This window comes from Hevea brasiliensis, chromosome 16 (assembly GCF_030052815.1).
Source record: "Hevea brasiliensis isolate MT/VB/25A 57/8 chromosome 16, ASM3005281v1, whole genome shotgun sequence".
Lineage (NCBI taxonomy): Eukaryota > Viridiplantae > Streptophyta > Magnoliopsida > Malpighiales > Euphorbiaceae > Hevea > Hevea brasiliensis.
The window spans coordinates 68,818,398-68,845,638 of NC_079508.1; the positions used below are offsets into that span (position 1 = coordinate 68,818,398).

At 36.1% G+C, this 27,241-nt stretch overlaps 1 protein-coding gene and 2 pseudogenes across 1 annotated transcript; 2 read left to right on the top strand and 1 right to left on the bottom strand.

Annotated features, from left to right (window-relative positions):
* Positions 1–129: 129 nt before the first annotated feature.
* On the bottom strand, positions 130–11,233 carry LOC110666307 (uncharacterized; annotated as a pseudogene).
* A 4,670-nt stretch (positions 11,234–15,903) lies between these two features.
* Positions 15,904–16,637, top strand: LOC131174790 (thaumatin-like protein 1; annotated as a pseudogene).
* Positions 16,638–25,842: 9,205 nt separating this feature from the next.
* LOC131174706 (thaumatin-like protein 1) lies at positions 25,843–26,616 on the top strand. The gene has a single exon (XM_058138487.1). The coding sequence runs from the start codon at positions 25,843–25,845 to the stop codon at positions 26,422–26,424; it is 582 nt and encodes a 193-aa protein (XP_057994470.1). The 3' UTR covers positions 26,425–26,616.
* Positions 26,617–27,241: the final 625 nt, after the last annotated feature.

Here is a 27,241-nt window from a genome sequence, read left to right on the forward strand (position 1 = left end):
CAAATTGTATTCAATATCATATTACAAAAGCTAAAATACAACCACAAAGGTTATTGTTGAAAAAGGCTACGTATTATCACAGATAATTATAATACCTAAACTGGTAACAATTACCTTGACTCTAGGAGTTCACCCTCCCACGCAGTCCCCTATTCTCCCTAAGTGTGGCGGTTGTTGAGAACCAATGCTACTGCAACTTGGTAAGCTCACACTTCCTGACGGCAGGAAGGAAGGATTATTCAAGGGTACTTGTGTCTGGGATGCAAGTTGCTTCTCCGGAGCATCAAAGTGAACTGATATATCAGTTTGGAAAAAGCTGGGTAAGCCAAAATCAGGAAGTGCCAAACTACCATCCTTCAGGGTCTGAGAAGTGTCAACTGGTTGCTGAAAGTAACTTTCCCTCAGGGTTTGAGAAGTGTCAACTTGTTGCTGGAAGTAATCCTCCCTCTGGGTTTGAGGAGCGTCAACTTGTTGCTGGAAGTAAACCCCCTTCTGGGTTTGAGAAGTGTCTACTTGTTGCTGGAAGTAACTCTGAACTGGCAAATTATCATCTATTGGTAATGAACCTGTAAGAGTCTTGAATGCAAATTCAAAGCATGGGTCTGACCAATAATCCCCAAAGGAAAAGTTTGACTGTAACTCTGGCATGTTGCCATTCTTCTCAATTTCCAACTTCTGTGAATGCTCTTCAGTTGCAGTGCAGTCATCAAGGTGCTTTATCCTCTTATTTGATGGCTCAATTTGAGGTGTAGTTGTTACGTCTGGGGAACAATAATGTGCATGTGCCACTTCTGGCCCAGCCTTGAGCTGCTGAGAAGCTCCCACTGCAAACTTGTCCCAGAGAAACCACATCCAGAACACCTTCATCTTTACTCGATTTTTTTGCTGTTCTACCTGTCATTTTAAAAGCACGCACATTGGAGATTAAGCTGCCCATTGGTTCACTTTCAAGCTCTGAAAATTGTTCGGGAGATTGACGAGGCAAATGAAGCTTTGTACTATTTTTGCATTTGCCTGAGTTGATCAGCGTTTTTCCATTGCTACTTCTATCAATTGTTTTCGTGAGCGAGTTCCTCTCATGTATGATATCAGAAGCAGGCGTTGAAACCAGCTCATTTTCAGCAGTAATCTCAACAGGTATTTCACCTGTAAGAGTCTTGAATGCAAATTCAAGGCAAGGGTCCGACCAGAACTCCCAAAATGGACGGATAAGCTGTGGTTCTGAATTCTCATCATTAGTTTTGTCAGTTTCCTGCACTTGCGATTGGTGCTTGGAAACAGCTGTGTCCTGAAAAGACACTTGGTTCTTGACATCAGTCAAAGCATGATTTGGAAACTCAGTGATAGATAGTCCATCAATGGGTTGGGCTGAAGTATGGACATGGGCTGAAGGAAAAGAAAAAAAAATAGAGCAGATAGATTATTCTAGATTGTTTCCCATTCCAGCTCAACATTACATGCATTTTGTCCCAACAGATTTGTTGTAAAAATTAGTTTTTAGATCCTATAAACTAGGTAGGGTAGAATAGAGAAATTTATTCATTCTAGATTATTCTTGTACATTGTATATAAACCCTTTTCAGCTCACTCAACAACACAAACAGTCAAGTTTTTTTCATGGTATCAGAGCACAACCTGTGCTACTGATATATTGTTCTTCTCTAAAATCCAATACAATTCAGCAAGCTTTTCCATGGCTGAAACACCAACTGCAGAAAATACTACTGGTATTGGTACTGCTATCAGAAATACCACTGGAATGCAGATCGATAATGGTGGAAATGATATCTTCCATTTGCACAACTCTGACCATCCGGGCATGATGCTTGTAAGTTCACCTCTCACAGGAAGAAATTACTTGTCATGGAGTAGATCCATGGCACTGGCTTTGAGAGCCAAAGATAAGCTAGGTTTTGTAGATGGGAGCTATGAAGTTCCTGCTACAGATGCTACAACTCTGGATAAATGGAAGAAAGTAGATAGCATGGTCACCTCATGGATACTCAACTCACTCTCAAAAGAATTGGTGGATGCCTTCATCTATGCAACCTCTTCTAAAAACCTGTGGGAAGAGATTAAAGAGAGATTTGGAGAAAGTAATGGACCTCTCCTATACCAGCTTAAAAAAGAGATAAGTACTCTAACTCAAGATAATGCATCTGTTTTAGTATATTTCACTAAACTTAAAAAATTATGGGATGAATTGGCTTGTCTTAAGCCTTTGCCAGTATGTGAATGTGGTGCAGCCAAACAAATGGAAGAAATAAATAGTGAAGATAAACTTATGCAATTTTTAATGGGATTAAATGAGACTTACGACCATGTCAGAAACCAGATCCTTCTAATGGATCCCTTGCCAAGTGTAAACAAGGCCTATTCTATGATACTTAGAGTAGAAAAGCAGAGGGAAATTCATGTTGATGCTGAGAATTTTAATACAGCAATGGCAGTCAAGGGGCAATTTCAGAAAGATAAATTTCAAGGCAAGAAAAAGGAGTTTGGGAAGAAAGAAACCAGAACATGTGATCATTGCAATGCCAGTGGTCATACCAGAGACACATGCTTCAAGCTACATGGGTATCCAGAATGGTTTACTGAATTAAAACAGAAAAAGGGCAAGGCTAAGCAAAACATAGTAGCTAATGTGTATGAGGAGATACCTGAATGCAAAGGCAAGACAGATCACAAGAATGAAGTAACAGGAGTTGATTGGGCAAGCATAGTCCAGCTTGAAATTGCCAAATACATGCAGAATCAGAATCCTGTAACAAATGAGGCAAGCTGTGTTAATTTCACAGGCTTTGCAGGTAAGAATCCAACTTACTACTCTACTAGCAGACATGGTAAGAATAGTGGTATATGGATAGTAGATTCAGGAGCATCAACTCATATGTGTCATGATTTTTCCCTTTTCCAAAAACCTGTGAAATTAAACAATCACTGTTTTGTTACCTTGCCTGATGGAAACACCAAACCAGTCAAATACAGTGGAAACATCATGATAAACCCATACCTGTATCTCCACAATACACTATACACACCAAGTTTCAAATATAATTTACTATCAGTGAGTGCACTTACTAAAACCTCACATATTTCAATCCAATTTTTCTCTGACCATTGCCTCCTGCAGGACCCAGTGACTGAGGCAGTACTAGCAAGAGGAGAATTGCAAGGAGGGCTATATGTAATAAGAGCAAACAAAAGTAATCATGAGATCTTTAAGGGTAACTGTAATTCTGCTCCTAAATTCAGTCATGTTCAGCCAAAACTTCAAGCAAATGAAGTCATACAATCTTCTATTTCTCCCAATTCTTATGAATCATGGCATTACAGACTTGGACACATTTCAGATACCAAGTTATCTCATATCACAGTCATCACACCAGAAATTAAAAACCATAAAATGTGTGAGGTATGCCCACTTGCTAAACAACAAAGACTTAGTTTTCAAAAAAGCAAAATTGCTACAAAAGAACTTTTTAATTTAATTCACATTGATTTATGGGGACCTTACCAAGAATACTCAATTTCACATTCAAAATATGTTCTCACTATTGTTGATGATTTTTCAAGAGTCACATGGATATATTTACTGCCTGACAAAACCAGGGTTTACAATAACTTATTGGAATTTTTAAATATGGTTCAAAATCAATTTCAAAAACAAGTCAAGGCAGTAAGGTCAGATAATGGCACTGAATTTATCAATCAGCAACTTACAACAGTTTTCAAAGCAAAAGGGATTTTACATCAAAGAACTTGCCCATACACTCCACAACAAAATGGAGTTGTGGAGAGGAAACACAAGCATTTACTACAAGTGGCAAGGGCTTTAATGTTTGCATCCAAAGTGCCAAAATATTTTTGGGGGGAAAGCATTTTAACTGCCACATACCTCATAAATAGAATGCCTAGCAAAGTTTTAAATTGGAAAACCCCTTATGAGATTTTGTTTGACAAAAAACCTGATTACAATTACCTCAAAATTTTTGGTTGCCTATGTTATGCCACTAACATTAGGCCACAAAAACACAAGTTTGAAGAAAGAGCTTTCAAATGCATCTTCATAGGTTATGCTTCAGGTTTTAAGGCATACAAACTATATGATTTGCAAAATAAAAGAATCATAATCTCCAGAGATGTGATTTTTTATGAAAACTATTTTCCATGTGCAAGTGAGCATGCCAAACACAAAAGTGTCATTCCTTTAGCCATACCTGACACAGATCCAGTTCACTCACATTTTGAACCCACCTTGTTAAATGAATCCAATGATAATTCAGAAACCATTGACACATCACCTACTGCAGAACTAGATTCACCTCTTCCATCCTCCTCAAACCACATTCAGCCATCACACAGTCCTGCACCAGTCAGAAGAAGCACAAGGATGACAACAAAACCTTTGTGGTTAAATGATTTTGTAACTCAAGTCAGTGCCAACAGTTCTAATGCAATTACACTTGCTAGTACTACCACAGAATCTGCAGGTATCTCTTTCTCACCTTTCATATCACATTTTCCCTCCATACCTCAATATAATCATGATTACATACAATTTATGGCAAATGTATCTACTATTCATGAACCACAAAATTACCATCAAGCTAGTGAGGACAGTAATTGGTCTCTTGCTATGAAAACTGAACTGGAGGCTTTAGAGAAGAACAACACATGGGTTCTCACTACCCTTCCCAGGGGCAAAAAGGCTATAGCTTCAAAATGGGTGTACAGAATTAAATACAAACCAGATGGTACTGTGGACAAGTACAAGGCAAGGTTAGTTGCCAAGGGGTACAATCAATTGGTTGGAATTGATTATCATGACAATTTCTCACCTGTAGCTAAATTAGTTACTGTGAGATTGTTTTTAGCTATAGCTACTACATTCAATTGGCCCATTCATCAATTAGATATCAATAATGCATATTTACATGGTTATTTGGATGAAGATGTATATATGCAGCCACCAGAAGGTTATACAAAAGCAGCTCAGGGACAAGTATGCAAATTAGTAAGAAGCCTTTATGGTCTAAAGCAGGCAGGAAGACAATGGAACAAAGAATTAACAGGGAAGCTACAAGCATTTGGATTCCATCAGTCAGCATTTGACCATTGCTTGTTTACTAAAGGATCTGGTCTCAATTTTATTTCGCTAATTGTTTATGTAGATGATTTACTAATTGCAGATGCAGACGCGAATCAGATTATAAAAGTTAAGAAATTCCTAGATGACCAATTCACAATCAAAGACCTAGGCTATGCCAAGTACTTTTTAGGTCTTGAAATAGCCAGGTCAGAAAAGGGCATGTTCCTGAGCCAGCGCAAATACATCTTTGATATAATCCAAGACATGGGATTACAAAATGCCAAAACAAGCCCCTATCCTATGCCAAAAGGATTGAAGCTAGATAATGAAAATGGAGAATTGATGACAGACCCCGACAAACATAGAAGGCTTATAGGAAAATTGTTATACCTGGGACTTACAAGGCCGGATCTTTCATACGTTACTCAGAAGCTGAGCCAGTTTATGCAAGCTCCTCGCAAACCACATTGGGATGCAGCCATCCATATCATCAAATACTTGAAAGGATGCCCTTCTAAAAGCTTATTCTTCCCTCAAGAAAATGATCTGAAGCTTCGAGCCTTCTGCGATGCAGATTGGGCGTCTTGTCCTATGAGCAGAAAATCTATTACAGGATTTTGTATTTTCTTGGGACCTTCGTTAATCTCCTGGAAAGCCAAAAAGCAGACCACAATAAGCAGATCCTCAGCTGAAGCTGAGTATAGAAGCATGGCAACTACTGTTTGTGAACTAAAATGGCTCAGTTACCTCATTGAAGATTTCAGCTTGAAACTCCATCTCCCCATCGCACTCCACTGCGATAACAGAGCAGCTGAACATATCGCGGCTAATCCAGTCTTCCATGAGAGGACCAAGCACCTAGAGATCGATTGCCATGTGGTCCGCGATCAGCTGAACAAGGGCTTCATCACCACCATGCATGTACCGTCGAGACACCAACTCGCCGATCTCTTCACGAAACCCTTAACTTCTGCCTTATTCAATGGACATCTCTTCAAGATGGGACTCCACGATACGCACGAGTCTCCACCTTGAGGAGGGGCCTGATAGATAGTCCATCAATGGGTTGGGCTGAAGTATGGACATGGGCTGAAGGAAAAGAAAAAAAAGAGAGCAGATAGATTATTCTAGATTGTTTCCCATTCCAGCTCAACATTACATGCATTTTGTCCCAACAGATTTGTTGTAAAAATTAGTTTTTAGATCCTATAAACTAGGCAGGGTAGAATAGAGAAATTTATTCATTCTAGATTATTCTTGTACATTATATATAAACCCTTTTCAGCTCACTCAACAACACAAACAGTCAAGTTTTTTTCACTCAGTTCTAGATTCAGCAACAAGCTGCTGAGATGCTTTGTCTGCCAAAGCATCTGAAGTCAAACCCTCAGCTAGGGTGGCTTCAATTTTACAAGATCTTTTTGCATTTTGAGGAGCACGTGCACTGGACCCTGTGTTGGCTACCACCTCAGGTTCAAGACCTGCAATTCGTTTTGAAGACCAACGAGGCAAGTTCATCCCTTTCTTTAGTTTCTTATCACTTGGTTTGCTCAAACCATTCTGTGTTTTTTCTTGGCCCTTCCCTTTCATCCCACTCTGAACATCAGCTTCATGAGTTAAAAAAGGTCCTTTGTCAGCACTAACCAATTTACATTGATTTAAGTCAGAAACTCTGGCCTTTGGCAGTGCAGAATGAGTCTTTTGGCTCTTGTTTGATGGCTCTCGAAGTAAAGGATTATTAGTATTAGCAGCAGCATGATGCAGAAGCTCTGTTATGGGTTCATCCTCCATTTTCTCAGATGTTTTTTCTGCCAAAACATCTGAAGTCAAACCCATAGCACCATTCGGAGACCTAATAGTTTTTGGATTTGGACGAGCTTGCACAATGGACACTAAGTTGACCACTTGCTTGTGTTCAATCTCATCAAGACACTTTGAAGACTGATGAAGCAAATTAAGCCATTTATCATTATTGGATTCACTCAAACTATTCTGAGTTTTTCCTTCGTAAATTTTATCCCCTTTTATCCCACTCTCAGGAGAGTTCTGCTCTTGCTTATTACCAGCTTTAGGAATTGCTTGAACAATGGAACTTGCGTTGCCTACCAGCTCAGGTTCAATCACAGCTAGTCGCTTCAAAAACCGACGAGGCAAGTCAAGACTTTTCTTGTTACTGAACTTGCTCAAACTATTCTGAGCTTTTCTTTTGTAGCTTTCATCCCTCCTTGTCCCACTCTCAGGCAAGTTCTGCTCTTGCTTGTTATCAGCTTCAGGAAATAAAAGTCCATGTCCACCAACAGGGCTGATGGTTTTGTCTTGGTTTCTCTCAGAAACTTCAGCCTTTGTTTGTGCTGACCATTTTCTATTATAGTTTTCCTTGCATTCAGCTCCATTACCCTCCACATTATCTCTTGGAATCTCTTGTGAAGGTATATCAATTGTGGCAACCGCAGTAAGTGTAGTTACAGTGGATACAGTTTTGCCTCCGCTTTTCTTTTAGGACTCAGCTTCTGAAGATGAAGTGCTGCCCACATCAGAAGTCCCCTTACCTGCATCAGTAAGTTTGTCCACATCAGTGCAGTTGAATTTAGGTATGATTGGCTTATTTCCTCATGACATAGATCATCATTTGGTTTAAATAATTAGTACAAATAATCAACTTCGCACCTGAACAAAGCTGTTGCCCAGTAGCAGTGTGCTTTTGTTTCTCCGTTTTAGCTTCAGATGATGGCTAACAAAAGGAAAACACACCAACCTGTGAAAGGGGGACCAGTGGCTGATTATTACCACTCAAGACATGACAAAGACCAGCAGTCAATGGAGGTGCAAGCCCCTTCTGGAATGAGCTAGTTATAATAATCCCTTTTTTTTTTAAAAAAAAAAATTAACGGCATCCTTTGATGTCTTAAACAAGACTGACAGCACGGAGGCATGGGCTGCGTTGTTCAGAAAATGAACAGACAGAAAAACCAATAAAATTGAATCCTGCTAAAATGCTTGCTCTCTAATATTTCAAGTCAAGATGTTTTCAAGTTTGCCAGATGCAGGAAAATCCCCTAAACATCCAGGGCCGGTTGCAATATGTCCCATATAACAGCAATTCACTGCATCAAATAATATCTTAAATAAAATTGATTTAACAAATGGTTTAGAAGCTTCCACCTTCATAAGAGAAAAGTTGCAAATATGTGATGGGTCAAATATTGATCCTCAAAAATAAAATCTAAGCGTAAACTACCAGTGAGACAATTATGAATTAGTACTGTTGCAAGAGCATAACCATCTCCTTCAATTTAAAAAAAAATCTTTCAATTAAGTTGCAAAACACTTCTACTATAACATAGGATTTGCACAATTTGCATGGCATGACTATAAATTATTTCAATTGCTGTATAAGCAATATTTTTGGTCTACGAGATCAATAACTAAAGGCTTCAAAATTTTAGGATTTACTGAAACGGTATTTCGAAGGGTAGTAGTATGCACACAGCATTCCAATGTATACATTTAATTCCACATAAAAATCCCATAGAGCAAACATGCAACTATCAAATTCATGGCACAGTATATGTGAATTCCCAAAGAGAATGATGATGTCAACAACAGTAATAACTGTAATATATCACTTAAACTCGAGAATACCAGGTTAGTTTCAATGTTCAAAGGTTTTTTCATTGATGTGCCTTTTCTTTGGCAAAAATGCCCATCTACTACTGTGGCAAAAGGGTACTGATCAACATTAATTTATTTTCTCCATTAGGGATGTCAAAAATATGTTCTTTCCCACAAAATTTTTCAACTAAAAAAGCATGTATAAAGCAATGGGTATAGCATGGCAGGTAATGGTACTGGCCTTATCTCTTAACAAGAAGCATCAAACACCTGCTGGGTAGGGAAGATTGCCATCCCTGTAAATATTCATCACTTGAAAACTAAATAATATAAGACATATAAGTGTTCTCACAAGTTCTCACCGGGTCTTTTTTAATTCCATTTGCGTGCCTTGTAATTTTGGTCTTCTTGATCTAGCGTTAAAAACTCCTCAAACTTTTAGAAGTACTAATTTTCCTTTTTCCTATGGAATCTGGTAGGAAACTATATTCCTATTCTAAAGCATTCATAGAGTTTCCATTTATAGCACATACCTTATGTATATTATGCTGCGTGCATCAAATTTTTTTCACCCTTGATTGTACTTCATGCATTGCAAGTTCAGTAAAGGCCAAACTGGTGATAGGGAATGAGTTAGTTTGAATGGAGTGATACTGTCCCAAAGTAATCACTTTAAATATCTAGGCTAAGTCCTTCAAGTAGATGGGGAATGTGAGGAGGATGTTAGTCATAGGATTAAAGCCGGATGGTTGAAGTGGAGACGTGCCACGAGAGTTTTATGTGATTGTAAGATTCCCAATAAATTGAAAGGAAAATTTTACCGTACAGCCATACGACCGGCTATATTATATGGTAGTGAATGTTGGGCACTGAAAGAGTCCTATGCATCTAAGATAAGAGTTGCAGAGATGAGAATGTTAAGGTGGATGAGTGGCCATACTAGACTAGATAAAGTCCGTAATGAGAGTATTAGATAAAAGGTAGAAGTGGTGCCAATTGAAGATAAGTTGAGAGAAGGGAGATTGAGGTGGTTTGGTCATGTGAAGCGTAGACATACGGAGGCTCCAGTTAGACAAGTAGAGTACATTAGGTTAGAGGATAGAAAGAAAAAAAGGGGTAGACCTAAATTGACTTGGAGGAGAGTAGTACAACATGACCTAGAAGCATTACATATTTCTGAGGATTTAACCCAAAATCGTTCAGAGTGGAGAAAACGAATCCATATAGCCGACCCCAAATTTTTGGGATAAAGGCTTAGTTGAGTTGAATTGAGTTGATTGTACTTCATGATCAATGCTAATATTAGGATCTTTACTTTAACTAAATCCCTTCTTCCTTATTTGCTAATATAGCGCAATGATTTCAGGCAGGACAAACAACTAAAGGTTTGTATTGATGCACGATACATAATTGGCAGCGAAGCAAACACCATAACTGCACAAAATAAGTTTTTGGCATATAAAAATAAGGATATCGTGGACAATCTTTGTTTTCAGGGAACACACTCATGAGTGTTTCCTTTTGCTTTAATGTGCAACTTTTCTGCTTCACAGTTTCCAGATATCGAAGCACCTCTGGCTTGGAATAGAATTTGCAGCCAGTAGAAATATCAACATAACACTGCAACAGAAAATGAGTCACATACAAGCTAGTGTCATTTAAAATACCATAAATTGATTTTGGGGAAAAAAAGGTATTAGAATGTTATTATTGAAACATAATCGAAAATCTTCTGCAAAGATTCCTTTTTAATACACTTTAGCATTGGGTCAAATCATCAAAAAGAAAAGTTTGATTCATAAGGGAAAAAGTTCGCAGGCCAAAAAGTTGCTTCACCTAGAGCATTCTAGGAAAGAAATGTTAAGTGTTCATGTACAAATTTTATCCAGAAAGGATTTACCTTTTACAATGATAAGATAAACAAAGTACCATTTACCAGCATAAGTTACAATCGAGTATATAAAAAAAAAAAAATTATATATATATATTTATAAGGAAAGTCTCATGCACATATCATATGCATGTAACATGTTAATCATGAGTCTAAAACCGAAGCCAGTTAATGATTAAAAGCCTCCACGAGACCATGCACATTGCATAAAGAGAAAAGATTCATCCAATGATGTCACATGTGTGTGCATGTGTATATATATATATATATATGACTCTTAAATGAACGTATTTAATACCTTGTATATTTTTCCGCTTGCAAAGCCACTTTGTCTGGTTCTCAACTCCACAATCCAACCGTGAGGTAACCATTCAGGATGTTCATTTGTATATTCCATAATCTGCTAATGGTAACAATGACCAATTAAATAGAAAATCAAGAGAAACGGAGGAAGCAAAAGGATAAATAGTTATAAGGTCTCATGCCCTTCATACTCACATGCATCTGGTTATTAATTGTTGGCCTTCTGATGGAACTCTTAGTTGGTCGTGGCTGGTTAAGTTGAGTACTTTGTGCTTTAATATGGCATATAAAATCATCCTTGGAGAAGAATTTTTGACCAGTTCCAGAGTTCACATAATACTACAAAGGCCAAATATATCGTAAGCATGGTAGTGGCAGTAAAAGCAGACAACTTGATCCCAGAATTCTGTTATGTTAAATTATGTGCTCCTCCCCTTTTGCCATATTACTTATTCACTGTTTTAGATATTTGTTCTGTCCATAAATCATTGATCCGAATGTAATATGAACCAAGTTAATTCCTGAATCCTGACTATTAAAATCAATAAAGTGACAAACTCAAAGGAAAATATAGCGAGAGATAAGAAAGCCATTCATTGTGGTGATTAAACTTTTAATTACCTGTGTCTCTGACATTAATTCTTAAATTGCAATTCCCATTGCCTTAGCAACACTTTGCTGACTATGTTGGTTATGCTCATTAAAATTCCAAAATAATGTCCTTGAAAACTATCGAGACTAAGTTTTAGCATTCTGGCAGTTCAGTTGACTGTTTTCAGATATGCTAATACATTTAATTTGGTAATTTCTTAATGAAAATCCTCTAATACCCTACAGATATTGAAAACAACTTGCTGGTTAACTTCATACAACCAAATAGGCAAGTGTCTTCTTTTATTTTAATATTACAAATGCTAATGAACACAAGTAATTTGATTAACAAACTATCCACCTATCTTCTGTTCTTTTACTAGATATAGCATTTACCTTTACCAATAAAATTGTGACACTAGATTTTACTCACTTAAAGTCTTAAACTATAGCCTACCCTTTTTTTCACTTTTTTTGACAACCAGTGTCATTTACTTCTTTACTTACCATAACAAATCATCCACAAATTTACAAGTGCTTTCACAAAAAGTCAAAATATTGTATAAGATATGTGCTAGTAATGTTGGCTTGGACTCTGGCATTGCTACAAGATTCTTCTCAACATGCAAGTGAACAGCAAGGTATCTATAATGGCTTTTTAAAGCATTTTACAGATTTGGAATATAAACCAAATTCCAACTATATTATCGAGATTCTTCTCTCCATGCACGAGAGGTTATGATCTTTCGTTCTTTTCATCAGTTAAAGCAAACAATGGAAGAAAAACTGAGATGTCTTTTTTCTTCTGATAATGGCACTTCATCTCATTTGAAATTCTAACTCAAAATCAATGATTCCTCAAAAATGAGATCTCTCAGATCACAGCAACCTTTTCGTACACTTACACACAATTTCACATACATTTTTTTCCCACTTTTTCTTCTTTCTAATTTAACTATAAACAAAAAAGCTGAGAAGGTTCTACTTAAAATGGAGCTAACTTATGCAAAAATATTAACAAATCAGAGCACCATATTCCAATTCTCTATGCACTTATCACTACTTTATAGAAAAAGACAAAACAAAATCCCATACTCCGCATGTAACATCCAAACAAGACTCCTTTTACACTCCCAAGTATATTCTTTTCCATGAATCTAGAGCAACTTTGTCACGACCCAACCTATGGGCCGGACCGACACTAGGACCTGAACCAGCTTAAAGCCTCCGAGGCTCGTAGTAAGGCTAACTATTCCTCAACCTATGACCAGGCTCCCAATTTAGGCCCAATATACATATAAAATAATTTAAATTAAACTGTTATAATTTTATGTCGGGCCAACTTAGCCCAGTAATTATCAGAAACTAAAATTAGAGGAATCCAGCTCAACCCTGTTACATCATTTACAAACTATTTAAAACTCATAAAAATTTTTCATTTGTTTATACAAAAACTTAAATTTATGCAGTCCCTGACAAGCTTAATGCTACTACTAGTACATGTGGGATTTCTAAATTACAAATTTAGATAATAATAATACAGTTAATTAATTTTTATTTTCATAACCTGCGAGGAAAGGAACAGGTTATTCTGAAAAAGGTCTCCTCCTGTAGCCTGAAAAAATATGGTGAACAGGAGTGAGCGTTCGACTCAGAAAGTAAAATATCAATTTTAACTATAATCTCTATAACTATCTAAAGCTAATGCACCCTGTAGAGTGAAATGCAACATCGTCAATATTTTCACACCATAACAGTAAAAAGGTAATCTGGAGCACTCACACACCCGATAAGGTCAAACAATACATATATGGGAGCTAATCCCCTATACAACCCTCTTAATCCAACCTGTGCCAGCGAAGAACTCAAGTCGGACTTTCTCTTAATAAACCAAATCGGGGTCCCAGCAAAGAACTTAAGCCGTGTCTGCCCCGAAGGACCGGGTCCCAGCGAAGATCTCAAGCCGTGTATACTCCGTCCTGTCCATAGCCAACACCATACCACACGCACGCCAACTCACGCACACTGCTCCAAATTACCACAAACAACATCCATGGCACTTCAACAATTATGAATGCAACATAAAACATGCCTAGTGTTTAACTACATAAATACAAATTTATAAGTGATGCATGGGCATGCTTGAACATATAATAATATCGAAATTACAATTAAAATTAATATTTTACTCACAGTACACCGATGACTATTGTGGCTGGTGGATGGAAGAGAATAGCTGACATCGATCACTTAAATAATTATATTATAAATTTGTTAATACTAAGTCAAAATAAAACTCTAAAGAGATAACAGACAACCTAATTCATGTCGAAAATCCAGCAGAGTTTCCCCTATACCTAAGACCTACCCAATCTGCAAAAAGGCTCAAATAACACTTCTAAATTCAACTCATATCTCATCATCATTATATGGCCCCTCCTGGGCCCTCCAAATCAAGCAATACTCAAAATCTTAAAAATTACGTTTTAGTCCCTATAATTGATATTTTATAAAAATCAACTCAAACAAGCTCTAAAAATTCTAAAATTTTGCCCTGCGGTCCTTAATAATATTATAAGGCTATTGTAAAAGGAATTGTAATTTTCTAACCACCCATGAATATTTTATTCAAGAATATTACTCAATTTCATAAGTTTTCAATAGCTAACATATTCTTAATTCAACCCAATTCAATATTTACATATTTAAATCTTCATCCTCAAGTTTCAACCAATCATATAAATTTAAATATCTTAATTTTAAATAATCTTATATGTCCATATGCTAAAAAATCTAACTAAAATCCACCTATATTTTTCAAAAATATTCTACAATCACTAAAAAATTCAACAAACACCTTAGAATATCTCCAAATAATTTTACTTTCATCATATATTTTTCTTAAAATTTTTCTCAAATTTTTCCTGTTTAAGGGACACTGCATTTATGCTCCACAGATAGAGATATAATGAAAATAATCTTCCCCGAAGCTTATCTGTGTCTCAAAAATTCTAAAAATTTATGAGGAAGCATCTGGAAGTTGAATCATCCCCAAAGCTCACCGGAACCACCGGGCACAGTGGCTGGCCGCCAGCGACATTTGTCGGATCTGATCATATCATCATGTTCCTCTCCTCTCCCTCAATCCATAGGTGGTCTCGGATCGTCAATCTAACGGTCGGATCGTCGGAAATCTCGTCGAAAAGTAAAAAAAAAAGTTGATTTTCTCTCTCCTCGCCGGCGCCGGAAACGGTTACCAAATTCGGCGAGGCTGGTGTCATCTGAAAGGGCTCGCTCTTAGGAGTCCATAGCCGCTGGAATCACTCCAATCGGACGTCGGGATCGCCGGATACGAGCATTCAAAGTTTGGGACCATCTTTTTTTTTCTTTCTCTCTCTCTACCATTAACAGGATTTCGAGCTGTTGCCGCCGCTTGGGAGGTCACCGGCTGGGTGGGGAGCTGCTTGGGAGGTCGTTGGTCGGTCACCGGAGAAGGTAAGAAGAAGAAGAGAGGGGAGGAGAGAAATTGGGGAGGGGGGGGGGGGGGGGGAGGAGGGAGGGGGCTCCGCCTGATTTTTTGTTTAAAAAATTATTATTATTATTTTTTTTTTAACTGACAGTGACAATGGAAATCCACTGTCACACGCCAAGTCCCATCCCCCCTTTCCCCCTTTTTATTTATTTATTTATTTTTTTGGTTGTTACAAAATCTCACTTATAACTATTCAATAATTAAAGAGATGAGAGAAAAAAAAATGAAAGACAATGATTTCTAGAAAGAATGAGAAGACTCTGTCTCTCTCTAAAATCCCTAGCAAGACTTTTGCATACAAAATAAGAATTTATATTTAATAAATTAATATAAAGATTTTAGACCTTGCATACAAAATAAAACAACGTGGACATAGAGCAACTAGCAATGGATCAACCCAAGTTGAGTAATTTGTTTTTTAATCTTACAGTGCAATGGTGGTGGGCTAAAACTTTTTAGTTTTTAAATATTATTAAAAAAATAATTAAAAAATACTTTTATTTTAATATTTTTATAACTAAAATTTATAAAATTTAATTTTAAATTATTTTTAATATTTTGTTGATTAATATATTTTAAAAAAATACTTTTCTCAACAATATTAAATACTTTATTACAAAAATAATAATTACACATTACTAGCCTCTTACTAAATCTTTAATCGTAGTTCCCTCCTAATCGGCTAATTCTAAGTTTAGCGTGAAGTCCACGCTAATTAATGCCATCGGAAGACAGAAGTCTTGGATGGATCGTTTCTTAATTAATTCCAAAATGGAAAATTAAACCCACGTCGCTTTTGTGGCCCAAGCTTTTCTTTTGCATAGAAATCTTGGCAAGGTCTTTAGCAAAAGTCCAAGTAAAAATTCCAATTTCACACGGAAAACCCATTGGTAAATACTCCTTACCCTTGACTAATCTAGCCCCAACAAATCACATAAGCATTTAAAAGCTGAAACGATGGGTCTCATCAATGCTCTTCCTCACATTCTCCTTTCTCTTACCCTCCTTTTTACCGCTATCCATGCAGCCACTTTTGATGTTGTGAACCAATGTACCTATACAGTTTGGGCTGCAGCCTCACCTGGGGGTGGGCGTCGTCTAGACTCAGGCCAAACTTGGACATTTGACGTAGCACCAGGCACCGCAACGGCTCGAATTTGGGGCCGAACCAATTGCAACTTTGATGGCAACGGATGTGAGACGGGCGATTGTAACAAGGCTGTAGAATGCCAAGGCAGCGGTTCACCACCAAAGAGTTTGCACTCAATCAGGCCGACAACTTGGACTATCTAGACATATCTCTTGTTGATGGGTTTAACATTCCAATTGTTTTCAGCCCCACTACTGGTGGCTGTCGTGGAATCCGATGTGCTGCTGATATTAATGGACAGTGCCCAGACCAGTTGAGGGCTCCTGGAGGCTGCAATAATCCTTGTGCTGTATTTAAAACCAATCAATATTGTTGCTTTGATATTTCTGGAAGCTGTGGCCCAACCGATTTCTCCAGGTTCTTCAAGGATAGGTGCTCAGATGCTTATAGTTACCCTCTAGATGATCAGACCAACACGTTTACTTGTCCTAGTGGAACCAATTACAAGGTTACATTTTGTCCATGAATTTCTACTTTCTTTCATGGGAGAAGAGAATAGAAGATAGTTAATAATATAGAGTAAAAAAAATTAAGAGCTCCAATCATAAACCCAATAAGTTTATGCATTTATATCCATGCCAATTACAAGTTACATATATGTTGTTACATAGATATATTACTGATGCTATTAATAAATTATTTTTCCTTGATTTAGAAATTAGGCATAGCTGCATCAAAATAATTAATTTATGTATTAATAGCTGAAACTGCGGTCACGACCCAATCTATGGGCCGGACCGGCACTAGGACCTGGGCCGGCATAAAACCCCCGAGGCCCGTAGTAAGCCTTACTGTTCTCAAATCTATAACTAGGCCCACAATTTAGGCCCAATATGATTATAAAATAATTTAAATTAAACTGTTATAATTTCATTTCGGGCCAACTTAACCCAGTAATTATCAGAAACTGAGATTAGGGAACCCAGCTCAACCCTATTACATTATTTACAAACTATTTAAAACTCATAAAAAAATTTTCATTAATTAAAATAAAAACTTAAATTCACGTAGTCTCTGACAGGATTAATGCTACTACTAGTACATGCGGAGTCCTAAATTACGAATTAAGAGAATAACAATACAATTAAGTAATCTTTTCATAACCTGCGAGGAAAGGGACAGGTTATTCTGAAAAAGGTCTCCTCCTGTAGCCTGGAAAAATATTGTGAACAGGAGTGAGCGTTCGACTCAGAGAGTAAAATATCAATTTTAACCATAATCTCTATAGCTATCTAAAGCTAATGCACCCTGTAGAGTGAAATGCAATATCGTCATATATTTTCACATCATAACAGCAAAAAGGTAATTTGGAGCACTCACACACCCAATAATGTCAAACAATATATATATGGGAGTTGATCCCCTATACAGCTCTCTTAATCCAACCTGTGCCAGCGAAGAACTCAGCTCGGACTTCCACTTAATAACCAAATCGAGGTCCCAGCGAAGATCTCAAGCCGTGTCTACCTGTCCTATCCATAGCCAACACCACATCACACGCACGCCAACGCATACACACTACTCCAAATTACCACAACAACATCCATGGCACTTTAACAGTTGTGAATGCAACATAAAACGTGCCTAGAGTTTAACTACATAGATATATACATATAAGTGATGCATGGGCATGCTTGAACATATAATAATATCGAAATTACAATTAAAATTAATATTTTACTCACAGTATACCGATGACTATTGTGGCTGCTGGATGCAGAAAAATAGCTTATCTCGATCACCTAATAATTAAATTATAAATTTATTAGTACTAAGTCAAAATAAAACTCTAAAGAGACAACAAACAGCCTAATTCATGTCGAAAATCCGGCAGAGTTTTCCCTATACTTGGAACCTACCCAACCTGCAAAAAGATTCAAATAATACTTCTAAATTCTCAATTTCCACAATCACATCTCATCAACATCACATGGCCCCTCCTGGGCCATCCAAATCAGACAATACTCAAAATCTTAAAAATTACATTTTAGTCCCTATAATTGACATTTTACAAAAATCCACTCAAACAAGCTCTAAAAATTCTAAAATTTCGCCCCGTGGTCCTTAATAATATTACAAGAATATTGCAAAAGGAATTATAATTTTTCGATCATCCACGAATATTTTATGAATTTTATTCTAAATCGATATTAGTCGAAAATGAGCAACTTAGAATTCGGATTTACCTGTGCCAATTCTGACAACTGGAACGCGTCCAGAACGTCTGAAAATGCTAGGATTGACTGTAATATTAACCACATTCTGATACGGGCTACCGAGCAGCCAGATCTGGCTGAAAATGCGGTCCCGGCGTCGGTGAGCCATCCTCGATCCGATCGCACCTAAATAAAGTTCAAATTTTGTTAATAATTATCCTAAAATTATTTTTAAATTTTGGGAATCGAAAAAGTTTGAAAATCTCACCAAGCGATCTGGATCGTCCGATTATCGCCTTTTTCAAACGGTATCTGATCGGAGTGGGACCAGTCCTATCTCGAAGATCTCGTCGTCCTGAGTCCATCGGTGGCCTCGGATTTCAGATCCGACGGTCGGATCGCCAGAAAAGTGATCGGAAACCGAGAAACCCATATGATTTTCTTCCAACTTTCCCTCGCCGGTTCTCTTTCCTCAGGCCACCAAACAGGGTGCCACTGGTCTCATTTGAAAGTTCATCATCTTGGGAGTCCGTGGCACTTGAAATCACAGGAAATGGCCGCCGGAGTTGGCCGGGGCGACGCCAGGAAGTCGAGCCCTTGTCGCGCGCTCTCCCTCTCTCCTCTCTTTCCTCTCTCCTTCTCTGTCTTTCTGCTGCTTCCTGCTCGGTCTTTGCCGTGCAGTGCTTGCTCGACACGGGGAAGGCGGTACCTCACCGGCGATCTTTGGCCAGGACGAAAATGGGAGGGAGAAAGTGAGGGGGGGAGTGGAGTCGGGGAGAGAGAATGGGGGGGGGGGGGAGGGGGTGCTGCTGCGTTTTTTAAGTTTCTGTAGTTTTTTTTTTTTTAACTTCTAATTACACCATTAGTCCCTCAACTTCTTAGAGGTTTTCAACTAGGTCCTAAATTATTTTATTATGTTAAAGTTTAATTTAATTTTTAATTAATTTATTTATTTATTTATTGTTATTATTATTTTTAAATTTTTGGGTTGTTACATTCTTCCCCCCTTAAGAAAAATTCGTCCTCGAATTTTCGAATAAACAAGAGATAAGGAAAAGAAGATTATTAGAGATTGGTAAAATATTACTCCTCCAGTTATGCAGAGATTGGTAAAACATTTATTCTTCAAACTTTTCGTATATTATATATGATATTCTACTGTTCTCTGATTCTACTATAGTGTCCTATTTGTCATCATCTCTTTCTGGAGATGCTCTTATCTCTTGGCTATTCATTGCCCATTCTTCGGACATCTCAGGTATTCATTATAACTCCACTACTCTCAACTTGATATCTGATAACTTTAATCGACTTTGGCGCTTACCTCATTTTTATTACGCCCTCACGTGTCTCTTGGTGACTTCAGTCCTCATTTCTTTGTTTTAATAATCTCGGTTTCCCCAAAACATGACTTATGTTCCTTATCCTAAGGCATTCTATGAGTAGCTTTCTTGTAGCACCTAATCTAGGCATCTTGTTCGAGATCTTCACTCTTTTTATGACCTCAGTGGTCAATACCTATAAATCTTTTCACTCTCATGATACTTCAAATTTTTAATCTCTTTTGTGTCATTACTAAGGTACTTAGACTAACCTCTGTCCATCTTATGTAACCAGTCAGGTAGAGTCCCCTCCAAGGGCCAAGTGTATCATTTATCAACATTGGAAAGTGAACTGGGTCTCTTCTCTTATATAACAAAAGTGTTTATACTCCCTGACAACTCAATCCCTGTGACTTTATCAATTCTCACTCCTCCTCTGGAATGAGAATAGCTAGACTTTTTCCTAAAGCTTCTTAGTATGTGGCCTACTTCTGACACATTGGCACTTAGATCGAGGCTCTACTACTTCTTTAATCTATCATCTCATAATAACTTGTTTTAAACTTCTCTTAGTGTGTTCCTAGCATACCTATTCCTCCTTATCCTCATCATTATAACTAGCTCTATCGAGCTTTCTTCTTGTCCTTTGGATCTTATCCACTTCCTTTTTCCTATTTCTAGTATTGTTGATATCTTTTCAACCTGTTATACTTATTCATTAATCTTAGTCCTATTTCACCCTTACACCTTTTTCCTTCAAAGATGTCTATCTCATCATCAACTTTAACTTTCTTTTTATTTCTTAATCTTATCTTGATTACTAGTTCCATTACTTTGAGAATCTAACCTTACGATTTACTCCTACTGGCACATTCTTCACCTTATGTAACACTTATAATTACCCATAGAAAATTCTTTTTGTATCCCCTTTTTCCAACTTAACTATCAGAATATTATCATTCCCCACCAACCTCAGTAGGAAATTGCTCATCCTAGATGGATAGAAGCCCCTGAAACTATAAGTTCCATCTGAACTAACACGACTGTGGGAAATGTGTGCCATGCCTTAATTCTAAACAAAATACTTCATGTGTTCATTCTCCTTAATATAATCACATATACTGCCTATAGCTTTCCAAACTTCAGCCTCACTTTTCCCATTAGCAACAATTTCATCTATTGAAACTCATTAGCAATTAGCACTTCCTCCAGCTTATAGTTCAAAAGGGTTGTAAGCCCTAGTAACTAGCTCGATTTAACTCATGTTATTACTCTGATCGCCCTTTCATACTTAACACTAAGTATGCACTTACTGTCATTCTCATATCAGGAAATTGTGTATGGATCGGTGCCTACCAAACTCTTAAATAACTAGGTCTCCTTGACTCAGTTTCTGTTCCTTATATAACGCTCTAGAATAAAAAACACGAGCTAAACTTGAAAAGAAAGAAAAATATTCTCTTATATTCAACTACGCCTGATTGTCCATATAATAACGTTTAACCTATGTTCCTTGGTCTTTCTCTTCAAATTTCATCATCTCCTAGCATAATTGTGCTCTACCTATAAGGTATCATCTGCATGAACACTTTACCGTACCATTGTCCTTCCTGACATAATATTTTATAATTTATTAACTTTATTTATACTCGACCTATGATTCATATCTATCATCGTTTATATTGTGCCCTTAACTTTTGTTGAATCCTGAAAGATTTCTCTTACTAATAGATTCTTCCAACACTAATTCCACCCTTATCTATGGTCATTAATTTGATCCTTGAACTTTCTAGTGATTTATAACCACCCATACTTGTCACTTCTCGTTCTACCCCTACTGTTGTTCTGTCGTTATTGCTTCACTGCAAAGTGATTCTATTGGTCACACTAAAAATGTTTGCTTGACATTCATAATGAACCTCTAACTACCTTCTCACTACCTCAAAAGTCTAACCTAAAGCCTATGTGTCATTATCTATAATTCTTTCCACTCATCATACCTATTTGATCCCTTAGATTGACTTTTATTCAGCTTACTACTTACTAATTTCTTTTTCTCTGCCTAATTAAATAGTCCGCAATACCATCGCACACCTTCTAACTTTTGCTCATTATTATTGTATTCCTCGCCTAATCTTCTTGATACTGTTAACAAGTTAAAAGAATCTTGTCCCATTGCTATTCACTTCACTTTAGGAATAGGCAATAGATAAATTATGATCCAATCATATAACTCCAAGCTCTATATTTTAGCCCCTGTCACAATCTCAACTACATCATGCTATGAGTATCACATTCCTAGATTCTATACCTCCATCACTATTCTCACTAATGGTCCCATTTCGGGTTCTCCATCCTTGTCATTCACCTTGCCAGTAATAACACTTAGCCTACCCTATATCTTAACTTTGTTCCTTTTATTACGCGCCCTTCAGGTTGTCCTTTCATTTATTTCCTTTGTCTTACCCAAAATAGAACTTGACTATTCTATCCCTGGTTTCATTCTTCTTCCTAACATGACAGCTGTACTTGCTAACTATATCTTTCAGAGTCTCTACCGCGTTATCACATATCTGTGCTACTCAAATTTGGTCCTTTGACCACTCTGGCTAGTACTTCCACTAGCATTTAGATTATATTGCATCTGCAATCAATTGTCCAAACTTTCATTCTGCACTTTCTCTATCCATTGGCCTTCTGTGATTTATCTTCGCTAATTTATTACTCTTAACACTATTATAATTAGATTATATTATTTTTTTGAACAATATGAAGTTAGAAAGGAACTCAGGAAATTGCAGTCATACCTTTATCGTATGATTTCTATTCTTATCCTTTAGCTTACATAATACCCTTACTACCTCAAGAACTGATTCTACAGGAATTTTATTATTATTATTATTATTATTATTATTATTATTATTATTATTATTATTATTATTATTATTATTATTATTATTTTCAATGTTTACTCAATTAGCCAAAACTTAAGATTCCGGGCACCCAAACCCGTCATCCAATTCAAAGGATTTGCATCTATCGTGATCTTATTATATATGATTCCTATAATGGAACTTGTATCCTCTGCAGGATACCTGAGCCAACTACTCTCTACCACACTCTACAGTCCCATCTGGGGCACTATTTTGTTGGTCACCATTATTAGTAATAACCTTTGATCCCTTCTGAAAAGATAGGACTATACCCTAACTTACTGCAACAAAGGTATTATATTTACCACCTTGCCCAAACCATGTTAAATTAATGACTCTCCTATCATATCATAGCTCTGTGAATCATCAATTCATAGTTTCGACCTTCCCTAGGTAGTAGGGTTGTACTTTACACCTTGCTAATACACACAATGTATTCTATTCTCACTAAGCTCTAAGCAAAACGTTTATCGTTCTGCAAAAACCATCCAAAATTCCATACCGAAGACTAGATAGTCTCACTCTATAGGTGTCACCTTTACTTTGCAACTAGTGTGAAACCTCTGGTCTGATGACAACTCTTAATGCAACTCTAGCTCATGCTAGGGTAACTGAGTCACTGACTCTAGTTATCACCCAACTGTGACCTTTTAATATTCTAACTCTAGATGCTTAACTAGGAGTTCTCAACTCCTCTGCAGATATAGAACTTTGTTCTGGTATTACTGTACCAAAATAGAGGCCATCTGCAACCACCCTCATTATGAAGCACCACGGGGATGCACGCAGCTCTACACAATAATCTCATGTCGGTACTGTAATCTGCAGCTTACAGAGCAGACATCGAGAACATTGTATAGTTACTACGATACGTCCTGGCAGACTAGGTCTCCTAATCTCTTTTCTCTCTTGAATCTAATATTATCATAAACTTACTCTGAATGGGTCATCCACTGACGACTGCCAGCAGTGGTATCCTCATCCTTATCTAGGGCAACTGAACTTTCAAGACTCACCTTTATGTATTCGTGCCTTGCACAAAATGGGCACACCATTTAAACCCATACTGACAAAAATATAGTATTTCTAGGAGTACGTATCCTCATGAAAAACCTCAACATGTCTGCTAACTCTATTTCACGTTTCTATGTACTCCACGAAAATCAAGACACTAACTGAGGTACTCTTATATTTCCCAAGGTATAACGCAGAATCTAGAAACAAAGAATTACAGAAAAAGACAAAACAGAATCCTATACTCCGCATGTAACATCCTAACAAGACTCCTTTTTACACTCCCAATTATATTATTTCCCATGAATCTAGAGCCTAAGCTCTGATACTAACTTTGTCACGACCCAACCTATGGGCCGGACCGGCACTAGGACCTGGGCCGGCATAAAGCCCCCGAGGCCCGTAGTAAGCCTTACTGTTCTCAAATTCATAACTAGGCCCACAATTTAGGCCCAATATGCATATAAAATAATTTAAATTAAACTGTTATAATTTCATTTCGGGCCAACTTAACCCAGTAATTATCAGAAACTGAGATTAGGGGAGCCCAGCTCAACCCTATTACATTATTTACAAACTATTTAAAACTCATAAAAAAATTTTCATTAATTAAAACAAAAACTTAAATTCACGCAATCCCTGACAGGATTAATGCTACTACTAGTGAAAAAGCAAAGAAAAAAGAAATCGTGCAAGGTGGGTATATTTTTTGCTTGAATCTTACATTATAAATAGTGAAAAAGCAAAGAAAAAAGAAAGATTATTTTTAAATAGAATTAAATAGAGTCTTATGATTTATATTTTATAAATTAATATTTTGGTTAAATTTGTTAATAAAAAGTGTATTAGTAATCGATAGTCGTGACCTCACATTGCTCAGGAGTTATTAAAATTTCCAAACAATGATTTGACTATCAAATAAATTCAACAGCTTCTTGTAATTATCAACTATCTGAGAGACTTTATTTCACGTATGTATAAATACACTTTCCTTTCGTCAAAAATGCTGAAAAAATAAGCCCTTCATTGAAGTACTGCACAAATGACAGTTGTCTAAATAATGAATAAAATCTTACAAAATTTACCTCTCTTATAGACTGACACTAGTGATGAATATTGAGGAGCTGTTCTTCTCGAAAAATGGAAGGAAAAAGACATATATGTGATCATGCTAGCGGATAATTCCCTAAGAAATGATGAGTTATCTATGATGATAAAAAACAGTACTCTATGAAATGAAATTTAGATTTTTTGATTCTATTTTTTATTGTCAGAGTGAACAGAGAATTGATTTAAAGCAGAAAAAAATTTATCATCTCTCAAAAAATAATTTATTATAAATTTAAATATATTATGCACCTGATGTAAGAAATTAGTGTAAATTCAACTGCTATTAAGCTTTTTATTTATCAAATTTTAAATAAAAGTGAGTCGAAATATAAAATAATTTTAATATACTAAAAATAAAAAGTAATTGAATTGCTAATAAACATCTATCGCACTTATTTTGCATTAAAATTTTAAGACTAACGCTATTTTTTAAGGAAAAAATATTATTTTAAATATTGTTAAAAAATAATTTAAAAAAATATTTGACTATTTTAGTATTTTAATAATTAAAATTTATTAAATTTAATTTTAAATTAATTTTTAATTAATATTTTAAAAAAAATACTTTTTAAAACAACAATTTTAATAGTATTGCCAAGCAAATTTTTAAACTTTTAATATAAAATAGCATTTGCTTAAAAATATTTTTATTATTTATTATAATAAATATTATGTGTGAATTTTATCATGATTAAATAAAAAATATTTATTATATGTATAATGGTTATATTAAAAAATAATAATTTTTTGTGTAATCATGAAAAAATCGTGCCAGGTAGGTATCGTTTTCTGCTTGAATCTTATATTATAAATAGTGAAAAAAGCAAAAAAAAAAAAGAAAGATTATTTTTAAATAGAATTAAATAGAGTCTTATGATTTATATTTGATAAATTAATATCTTTTTTAAATTTATTAATAAAAAGTGTATTAGTGATCGATAGTCGTATTTGGAACCTGTATTTGGAGGCCGGCCCCACCCCCCACCCCCCTCTCTTCTAATTGGCTAATTCTAGGTTTAGGGTGAATCCTCGCTAATTAATGCCATTAGAAGTCAGAAGTCTTGGATCGTTTCTTTATTGAGTCGAAAATGAAAAATTAAACCCACATTGCTTTGGTGGTCCAAACTCGATTGTCAATGCTTTTCTTTTGCATAGAAATCGTGGCAGTCTTTAGCAAAATTCCAAGTAAAAATTCCAATTTCATACGACAAAACCCAAGTAAAAACCAATGTACCTATACGGCTCGAATTTGGGGCCGAACCAATTGCAACTTTGATGGCAACGGATGTGAGACGGGTGATTGTAACAAGGCTCTAGAATGCCAAGGGGCCGGTTCACCACCAAATACCTTGGCCGAGTTTGCACTCAATCAGCCCAACAACTTGGACTATCTAGACATATCTCTTGTTGAAGGCTTTAACATCCCAATTGATTTCAGCCCCACTACCGGTGGCTGTCGTGGAATCCGATGTGCAGCTGATATTAATGGACAGTGCCCAGACCAGTTGCGGGCTCCTGGAGGCTGCAATAATCCTTGTACTGTATTTAAAACCAATCAATATTGCTGCACTGATGGTCCTGGAAGCTGTAGCCCAACCGATTTCTCCAAGTTCTTCAAGGATAGGTGCCCAGATGCTTTTAGTTACCCTCAAGATGATCAGACCAGCACATTTACTTGTCCTAGTGGAACCAATTACAAGGTTACATTTTGTCCATGAATTCCTACTTTCTTTCATGGGAGAAGAGAATAGGAGTTAGTTAATGATATAGAATAAAAAAGATTAAGAGCTCCCATCATAAACCCAATAAGTTGACGCATTTATATCCATGCTAATTACAAGTTACACATATATTGTTACATGGATATATTACTGATGCTATTAATAAATTGTTTTTCCTTGATTTGGAAATTAGGCATGGTTGCATCCAAATAATTAATTTATGTATTAACAGATGAAATTGCGTTCAGTATAATCGATTTTCATAATCATTTGATTCAAAAGTTAAAAAGTATAAATTTTATAATTAATACACTTAGTATGTGGCACGTCTACATTCAAACTGTTTGCCATCCAAATTATTTTTACAGCAAGGCAAAATCATTGTTTGTTCCTTCTTTAGCTTTCAAAGCAGTGCTCTGAAGTCCAACGATTTGAATATGGATTCAAAATTGACGCATGAAGAGATACATCTTATAGTATTATTTATGGCTTTCTATAAAAACAAAGAAGCAAGTATATATATATATATATATATATATATACTAATAATTAATTCATTTAGCAAATAAAAAAGTGAAATTTAATGAAATTAATATTAATGGAATAAAATTTGATGTTTGAGTTTCTATTTTATAACACAATATAATGAAATAATTCAATAATTTTTTTTTAAATAATACTGCATTAATATATATAAAATGAACTTTATTTAACTAAAATTTTTTCACTGAGGACTATGAAATTTATATTTAATGAATTTGAAATTAATAATATTTAAATTATCAAATTACATTACACAAATATTTTTTTTCCT

Coding starts and splice junctions, on each gene's coding strand:
- LOC131174706 (XM_058138487.1), top strand. CDS start 25,843: ATGCTTTTCTTTTGCATAGAAATCGTGGCAGTCTTTAGCAAAATTCCA.